At 37.9% G+C, this 8951-nt stretch overlaps 1 protein-coding gene across 1 annotated transcript; it reads left to right on the top strand.

The window, feature by feature from the left end:
• Positions 1-4592: 4592 nt before the first annotated feature.
• Positions 4593-7442, top strand: psmg3 (proteasome (prosome, macropain) assembly chaperone 3). The gene is made up of 3 exons (XM_035181861.2): positions 4593-4752; positions 5857-6085; positions 6843-7442. Exons 2-3 carry the CDS (start codon positions 5867-5869, stop codon positions 6993-6995), a joined length of 372 nt encoding a protein of 123 aa, XP_035037752.1. The 5' UTR covers positions 4593-4752; positions 5857-5866; the 3' UTR covers positions 6996-7442.
• Positions 7443-8951: the final 1509 nt, after the last annotated feature.

Raw genomic sequence — 8951 nt, 5'->3', positions numbered from 1 at the left:
GCATAACAATTCAGCTAGCTGCGTCTATCTGACAAATGTGTCATATTCACACAGGGACCGCTCCTTTCTGATGAGTAGAAGATACAGAAGAAAACAATGCAAGCACTCTAAAAGCAGATGTGACGGCTGCAGTTTACCAATCTGTAACCAAAAAGGGAAGGGCTGACTAAATTGTCCTTGGATGGCCTACAAATTTCAGAAGGATAACATTGATTGGCCTTGTTGATCTGTTGTTGTGTGTGGAAAATATAAAAAATACTGAACTATTTGAGGCGGCACGGTGATACAGTGCTTACTACTTAGTTTGAATCCCAGTTCAGCTGGGGTCTTTCTCTGTGGAGTTTCTATGTTCTCCACGTGCCTGTGTGGGGTTCTCCAGGTACTTGGGCTTCCTCCCATAGTCCAAAGACATGCAGATTGGGGTTAGGTTGATTGGAGACTCTAAATTGGTGTGAATGTGAGCATGAATGGTGGTTTGTCTCTTTATGTCAGCCCTTTGATGAGCTTGTTATCTGTTCAGGATGTGAGGTGGGGGACCTCTGATGAAGACGTAAAGAGAGCTTGTTGTGAGGATAGCCAACACCGGTGTCGATGGGGTGTCAACAAAACCATGTGATCTCTGCAGCGGAGTTATTACGTGATGTACAGCCTCTGTATATTTTGATGCAGAATAATAAGCAGAAAAACTAAGTAAACATACCTTAGTTAAGTAGATACATAGTCTGTCAGTGTCTTTCAAAAATAATATAATTAAATCTAATAAAAGGATAGTGCTGCGGAGAATGTGTGTTTTCCAGCTAAAAAACAAAGGAATAAAATATAAATAGATATTTAGTTTTTTTTACATATAAATGTTCGGTTTTCATCATTTTGATTGTGGACCAAACATCAGCCACAGCGCTGGTTGTCTGTTTATTCAAAGTTTATTAAAAAAGAAATCACAACAGTCACAAAAACTGCTCTTCAATCGGCCTTTGAATAAACACGTGTGTAGCTGATAAGAAGAACAGTTCTTGAGATATACAAGTCACTTACTGACAGAGCTTTCTGGAATCACTAGACAGAGGAAAGGTCACTGTTATTGATAGGTCGTTCTTTTTTATTTTCTAACACATACAGGTAGATGGAGGGTGAGGAGGGAGGTAAGGTGTAAGGTAGTGGGGAGCTGGGATGAGGGGATGATTGACAGGGCAGAGGGAGAGAAAGGATGGGAGAGGAGATTAGGAGGGTTTGAAGTTGAAGAGAAAACAGGGAACCTCTCCTCCTCGTCGTCCCTCATTCTCCTCCTTCTCTCTCTTCTTCCTTTCTTTCTTTTCATCTTCTCCTCTTCTTCCTTTCTTTTTCATCTTCCTCCTTCTTCCTTTCTTTCTTCTCCATCTTCTCCTCCTTCTCGCTCTTCTTCCTTTCTTTCTTCTCCTCGTTCTCCTTCTTGACCCTCTCCTTGTAGCTGTCAGTCTTCAAGGCCTGTTCCTGAAAACACAGAGACAACATAAGTTTCATTCTTTTCTTTTTCAAAGTCTGAATCGGAAACAAATCAACAATCCAATATTATTCAATCAGAATGAGTTGGTGTAACGTACCTGAAGCACAATGTTCTGCTAGATCGGGAGTTTTATGGCGTCCTCCAGCTTGATTTCCTTTTCTAGGGACTCCTCGTGCTCGGTGGACCTCCTTTCATCTAAGTCTCCAATTTGTTTTTGCAGCTCCTCTATTTCCTCGGACCTGCCCTCACTTTTGAGGATGTAGTGCTGCAGCTTGTCCTGCTGGAGCTTCAGGTCTGCATTTGGGGAGACGACCTCTTCCTCTTTTACTTTAAAGAGGGAGACGACCTCTTCCTCTTTTACTTTAAAGCTCTTGTTCATGTTTCTGAGCTCCTTCTCCAGCTCCTTGTTTTTGGCTTTTTCAGACTCCACGAGCTGAATCAAGCTGGTCAGGTCGTCTTTGGACTTCAACAGAAGTGAGGCAGAAGACTCCAACTTCTCGACCATCTTCTTCCTCTCTTCTCCCCAGGAAATATTTTCCATGGTGATCTGCTTTTTGAGAGCAGCGTTTTCAGCCCTCAGCTTCTCCAGCCGTTGGTTTTCAGCCTCCAGGTCTTTCACCCGGGCATTTTCAGCCTTCAGCAAGGCATTTTCAGCCTCCAGTCGGCCGTTTAGTACCTCCAGCTCCTTCAGCCAGGCGTTTTCAGCCTCTAGCTCCTCCAGACGGGCGTTTTCAGCCTTCAGCAAGGCATTTTCAGCCTCCAGTCGGCCGTTTAGTACCTCCAGCTCCTTCAGCCAGGCGTTTCAGCCTCCTCCAGACGGGCGTTTTCAGCCTCCAGCTCCTTCAGCCAGGCGTTTTCAGCCTCTAGCTCCTTCAGACGGGCGTTTTCAGCCGCCAGCTCCTTCAGACGGGCGTTTTCAGCCGCCAGCTCCTGGTTCTCCCTCTGCGAGTCCTGGAGGGCTCGGCACCAGAGGCATGTAGTTTCTGGGTGGTCCATCCGTCCATCGCATTCTTATGAACACAATATCTCAAGAATTAATTGAGGTGTATTTTTTCCAATTTTCGCACAAACACTCAGTTGGACCCTGGGATAAGCTTATTTGTTTTTGGTGGTCGAAGGTCAAAGGTCAAGGCTAGAGTGACCTCATTTTCTTGTGAATGTGATACATCAGGAACACCTGTTGGGAATTTCATGACATCTGGCACAAACATGGACTCAAGGATGACCTGATTAGAATTTTGTAGGTCAAATGTCAAGGTCACTGTGACTTTACAAAACAAGCTTTTGGTCTTATGAACATCTCACCTTGGGGGAGTTTCTGATTGGTAGTTTTTAGCCTCTTGAACATATCTCAAGTTTGCCTACTTGTACTCGAGGATGAACTGATTTCAGTGGTCAAAGGTAAAGGTGACCTCATCTGAATCTGGAAAAAAATCTTTGTAAGCTGAAACTGCCCCGGTTGGCAGCGGCATTCAACTGCAGGGCGCAATTCTAGTTGTAAAGTAAATCTTTGCACCACCAGGCAGAATAAGTCAAGAAGGTTAAAATTGCTCTCCTGCCCATCTATTTCCTGAATGGATATCTCACATTAAAATGTCTCTGCCTGGAAAATAAGGTGCCACTATTCAATAAACCTTGCTGCTAAAAATAGCAAAATTAAGCGCAAGACTTTATCTGCTCCTAAAATTAAAGCTCCATTGACAGTTAATTAAAAAACATCCTGCCTCTCTGGTTTCTTGCTTTGGAAGAGTTATTTCCTTTCCTTAATATTGATTGAAGTGTACCAGGCCAGAGGAGCAGCTTATTTTTAACTTAAAGAAATTCATTTTTGACAATACTTAATTAAAGTTCAGTTCAATCATCCTCACTTCATAGCTGTCATTCCTGGGAAAATGACTACACAGATTAAATATAATCACTGTGAACAACACAGGGACCTTGAAGGCTATATATGGGGAAAACTGAAAGAAAAACAATATGCTTTTTATCCATAAAGCATTTCAGTGCTCAGTCCTGCTGTAACCATCAGGTAAACATCAGGTAAATGCAAAACAAATCAATCATATTTCTCGTGAAAAAAATACTAAGTACAAATAAGTTTATTGTTTCTCTAACACAAACCATCATCAAAGACCCTCAGAATAGGGTTTACTCTCTCATGCAATGTCCCCACTTGATTTAAACACCTTTAATTCTTGAAATTGACTTTCGTAGGGCTTCTAATACAGATCACCATGTACATTTTATTGTAATAGTTGTTCCTATGAATTCCTTAGACCATTTTACATTGTAATTATATTTTTTCTTTGCAAATTTCTGGAAGGAATGAAATGTCTCCCTTTGGTAAAGGTCCTGCAAGAAATAACCTACTTATATAATGTGCAGAAGTTTTTTTATCAGAAATAGCATTAAGGTGGAAGTACTCATTTAACCTCTGTGACAAATGTATTGTAATAAATGTTAAAGCAGCCTTTCAAAATTCTTAATCTGAAAAGAAAAACTATGGCTGTGGAATTAATCTAGGGAAATGAAAATTCCACTCAGCCTATTTCTCTTGGATTTGTAGTAGTAAACATAAAAATTAGCATGGATTGAAAAAATTCAAGTATAAGTACTTCAAAATTGTACTTATGGACAGTATTTAACTACAGTATGTACTTACTTTCCACCAATGCTTGAAAGTTGAAAAGACGTTTCGATCATATTACCGATGTTGTATAAAATATATGAATAGATGCCCCACTGTACTGTGCACGAATCTAGAAATAATACATATAGTTGTGTATCATATCAGTTAATTAAAAAGTTTTTAATATGAGTTTACTTTCTGCTGGTAATGTTACCACAAATACTAAAAGTGTATAAGGGTATTTTAGAGAGAACAATAATAACAACACAGTAACCACCAAAATAAGACTGCAGATTGTCTTTTCGTGTACTATACATTTCTTTCAATCTCTTTCTTTCTTTCTTTCTTTCTCTGTCTCTTTCTCTCTTTCATTCTCTCTCTCTGTTCTTCTCTCTTTCTTTCTTTCTTTATCTATCTCCTTCTTTCTTTCTTTTTCTTTTGAGCCACTACAAACCGGCAGTGACGTCAGACGACGTCATCACGCTGTGCCTACGCTCCGCGGAACGAGGCAGGTTTGTTTTCGGTTTGTTTTCCTGGTGGTTTCCTGAATGACTGAGCTGCTCTGAAGTTACTGGAAGTGATTTAGTTTAGCGGTTTAGTGCAGAGACCAGTTTCCACTGTGACCAGACGAACCCACAGGGTGAGGACCTTTTATTTTAAGCAGGGGGACGTCGTTATGAGGTTCACCGGCGCTACTTGTAGCTGCGAAGCTAACGTTAGCCTCCGTGCAGCATCAGAGTGCAGCACGTTCCTGTGTCAAGTGTGAGGAGTCTGCTGAGCTTCATCTACCACTGCCCTGATATAAATCATCTATAATCTAATCTATAGATAATATGCGGGTAGTGAGATGGGGATTTTAGTGAGGACACAATTACCTCATACTCCTGTTTGCTGTCTTTACTAACAGTTTGCTAACAGTTTGCTAACAGTGAGCTGTGATAGAGCCTGTAAATCACAGTGTATCTAGAACGAGTCGTGTTTCATCTTCTAAAACATATTTTGCAAACAACTGTGATGTTTGGTTGATGTCTCCCCTGCAGTGTTTTTGATCAAATCTCAAATATATGCAGTGTAAAGTAACGTTAAAATCACATACACACTTACAGGAAACTGTTAAATCTACTAATCAGTAAGTCAATACATTGTTTAAGCTTAAGCAGTTTTGATCATATCCAAGACCAAGTAGATGTAGTACCTGACATATTACATAAAGATATTTTTTTTCAGATGATATTTATAATCATCTGTCCATCTAATACAATCTGAGGTAGATCCAACACGTGTTATATCTCCTCATTGTGCTGCACAATGAATAAGCATTACTTCAATATATATTGAACCTTTGCTATATTGGTATTGATGAACATTTTATTTTGATAATTATTGATATTGTTTTATTATCTAGTAGTACAGCAGAAATTTGTTGTCATTTAATTGGCGAGTCAATCAACAAAAGATAATCTGCAGCCATTTTGATAATCAATTAAATGTCTAAATTAGTTCACGGGGAAAAAAAGCCAAATATTATCCAATTCCGGGTTTTTAATTATCAAAATCTGCTGCTTTTCATTGTTTAAGGCTTATCAATTATAATAATATAAAGTAAAGTAAGTAAAAACATATATATAAATACAATAACTTTGTTACAGTGTGGTTATTTCAACAGTGAGACTGCAAATATTATGGTATGGTAACTTTTTTAATTATCTTCATGTGCAATTTCCTGTTTCGTTTCTCTCTCTAGGATTGACAGAATGTCTTCACCGGAGCCCATCATCAAATCGAGACAGACAGAGAAAGACGTCAATGGAGTTTCAACGCAGGTCGTCTGTACGGAGTTCAGTAATTACATATTCATAGTTCTCACTCAGTACGGCAAAATCGGGAGCTTGATATCTGTCACACCTGACTCCAGATCAAATGATATCAGCACCCCAACTTTCTCCACCAAGGTGCTGCTGGGCAAAGACGAGGTAACCTGAATGAAACTGTTCTCATAAATATTGTGTCAGTGTGATGTAGACTTGTTCAGAGGACATCAGTCAGATGGTGCGGCACGGGGTAATTCATTTCATGGTGTGGTGGGGCAGATGAGGTTCTACCCTGCTCAGCTTGATTGGGAGAAATTAGATGAATGCAGGTGCCTGGACTCTCTGAGATCTGATAAAATGTACACAAGTATACATATCATGTATAAACAAATATACAAAAAATGTATAGTACTTGAAAATAATATAGAAAATACACAGATATTGTTTTGTTTCTACAATATATCAGTGAAAGGCTCGTATTGGCTGATTTTTATCGGCCAACTGATATATAGATCAGGCACAGATGCCAGAAACCTGCCATAACCCTATAATGGGTTTCATTAAAATTGTGTCAAGTCATATTGGAAGACTTATAGATGCTGTTTATTTTGGGAGAACTTCTCCAAAATGATTAACTTTTCTTATGATGGTTGTGTAATACAAGCAAGGCTGTATGGCAGTAAAGGCAAGTTCTAACTATTTCCCACATATGCAATGGCAGCAGTTTTTTTTCTGGACAACTTTTTTACAGTGTGAGATGAAGAGCATTTTGCATTTCAACTGTGAGATTTCACAGGCCTGCTGTTACACATTGTGAAGGACTGTAGAAGCCAAATAGTTTTCTTATGATGCAGACGTGTTACATTGCAGCATTTATGTTTGTAATAATACAACGCCTGCTTTCTGTTTCTATTTTCAGCCTCTGACACATGTCTGTGCCAAAAACTTGGCGACGTTTGTGTCACAGGAAGCCAGCAACAGGCCTGTGTTGCTGGGACTGGCACTAAAGGATTCGTCCATAGATTCAATAAAACAAATGAAAGAGATCATCAAAAGCTGTAAAGTCTGGTAGGAAGTCAACAAAACGGACACTTTTTTCCTCCTGGATGCCACCAATGTCATATTCTTCATCAACTTAAAGGATTCTACTCAATGCTAATATTTCATATATCAAAAAGAAAACCCATTGGCTTGTGCGTCATGACGGAAATGTATAAATCTGATTTAATTTGCTCTAATCCTTTAGATTTGTGGAGATAGGAAGGAACATCTTATGGAAAACAAGTTAGAGTTAATCTGGTTTTAAGGGCGTGTTTGCTCCACGCCTCTGTGCTCTCAAAAAGTGAGGAATGTGCAAAGACTTCATGGAAAAGGATTCAATTTCATCACAGACCCTGCATTTCATTTTATAACCTGTTATACTTTATACTGTTAATATGTTTGTATTGTCCAAGGCAAATTGTCTTAAATTGTGTCTTGATGCAGAACTTCGAAATAAAACTGTCCACTTGTCCACAAACTTGTCCTTTTCCTGTCTTTGAAACAAATGTGACTCAATCATGTCTGCCTCAGTGAAGAATTGTTTAGGCTTAGCTCTGGATCAACATTTTAAGTATCACAAATATCCCCATCAAACTGGAAAATTGGTCCAGGCCTTTTCTAATCAGGCTGAGGTCTTTGGCTCATTTATCAGGTGTGGCCGTATTACACTGGCTGCTATGCAGTTAAGCAGTCATTTAGGCTCCGTCAGCACATTTCAAAGCAGTATACTCTGTGCTTGTACTGTTTTACTGCAGATTATGAGAAAAAAGTCACATTACAGGTCAGCAGTAGTCTATACATACACATTGTCAGACTCTCACTATTGTGTTTAATATTGACTCATATCTTTGTATTTTTTATGTTATAAATAAAATGTCATTTTGAAATTTTTTCTTTTTTTTGCTGTGTAACATTTAGCTACTTATATAATGACTGTAACATACTATTCCCATTATTAACAATCTAGTAATTTTCTTGATGTATAGTTAATTTGTTAAATCTATATAATAAGAAAATAGAGAGAAACGTCTGTCACATTTTCCTGGAGACATGCCTTGTTTTATTAATACAATTTAATTCCAGATCTAGAATAAATTGTCAAATTTGATTGCAGTTATTTCTGCTTAATTGTCAAAATTGTAGCTGATTATTTTTCAGTGAATTATTTCAACTCAATTATACATACATAGTGTAATGTGCATACACATGCTGTTTTGAAAGACCTGTAGATTTGTGAGTTAGTATAATATACAACACTTCATTGAACAAGTGGGCAACCAGGCTTAAATGATCATTTAGGTCTACACTATTTGACCATTTTATTCCTCTTTATTTATTTATTAATTTATGTATTTATTCATTTATTTTAAATCTCACCACTTTTTTGGGGGATCCTTTGTGAAATTCTACTTATAAGACCTTAATTGTTTGAGTTTGCATTATTCAATATATTACTTAATATCTGCTGCTCATTTGTAAAGTTGTGATTTATAAATTGATATGCATGTTTGTGTTAAACAAACCGTCACAATTAACACTTATTTTCATTGTCACTACATCTGACAGTTCCATTCTTTAATATAATTCTTTAATGATAAGCTGAGTCTATCAAATGGCAGAAAGCAGTCGAGGAAACCCTGAAGCCCAAGTCAGTATATTCTAGTGTATTGTTTTGTTGATTAGCAAACAATTGAACTATCCAGCAAATTGCAGCAGTCGGAACAAGTACATTTTTCATTTTTCATTTTTCATTTGACCTATATGATGATTCGATTATCAAATTGCTCCAATTAAATCTTCTGTCAATTGTCTAATCAATAAATAAATCAGTCATTTCAGTTTTAGAAGTAACTCTTAAAGTGAGGATCAGTTGTTGTTGTAGAGAGATGTAAGTAAAAGTGTAACATACTTTAAGTAAATACAAAAATACAGTCTTGGGGATAACTGACGGTAAAGCACAGTATAATATACATTACTCATCAAAACA

The sequence above is a fragment of the Hippoglossus stenolepis genome, chromosome 16, assembly GCF_022539355.2.
Source record: "Hippoglossus stenolepis isolate QCI-W04-F060 chromosome 16, HSTE1.2, whole genome shotgun sequence".
Lineage (NCBI taxonomy): Eukaryota > Metazoa > Chordata > Actinopteri > Pleuronectiformes > Pleuronectidae > Hippoglossus > Hippoglossus stenolepis.
This window is presented reverse-complemented; position numbering and strand designations above follow the sequence as displayed.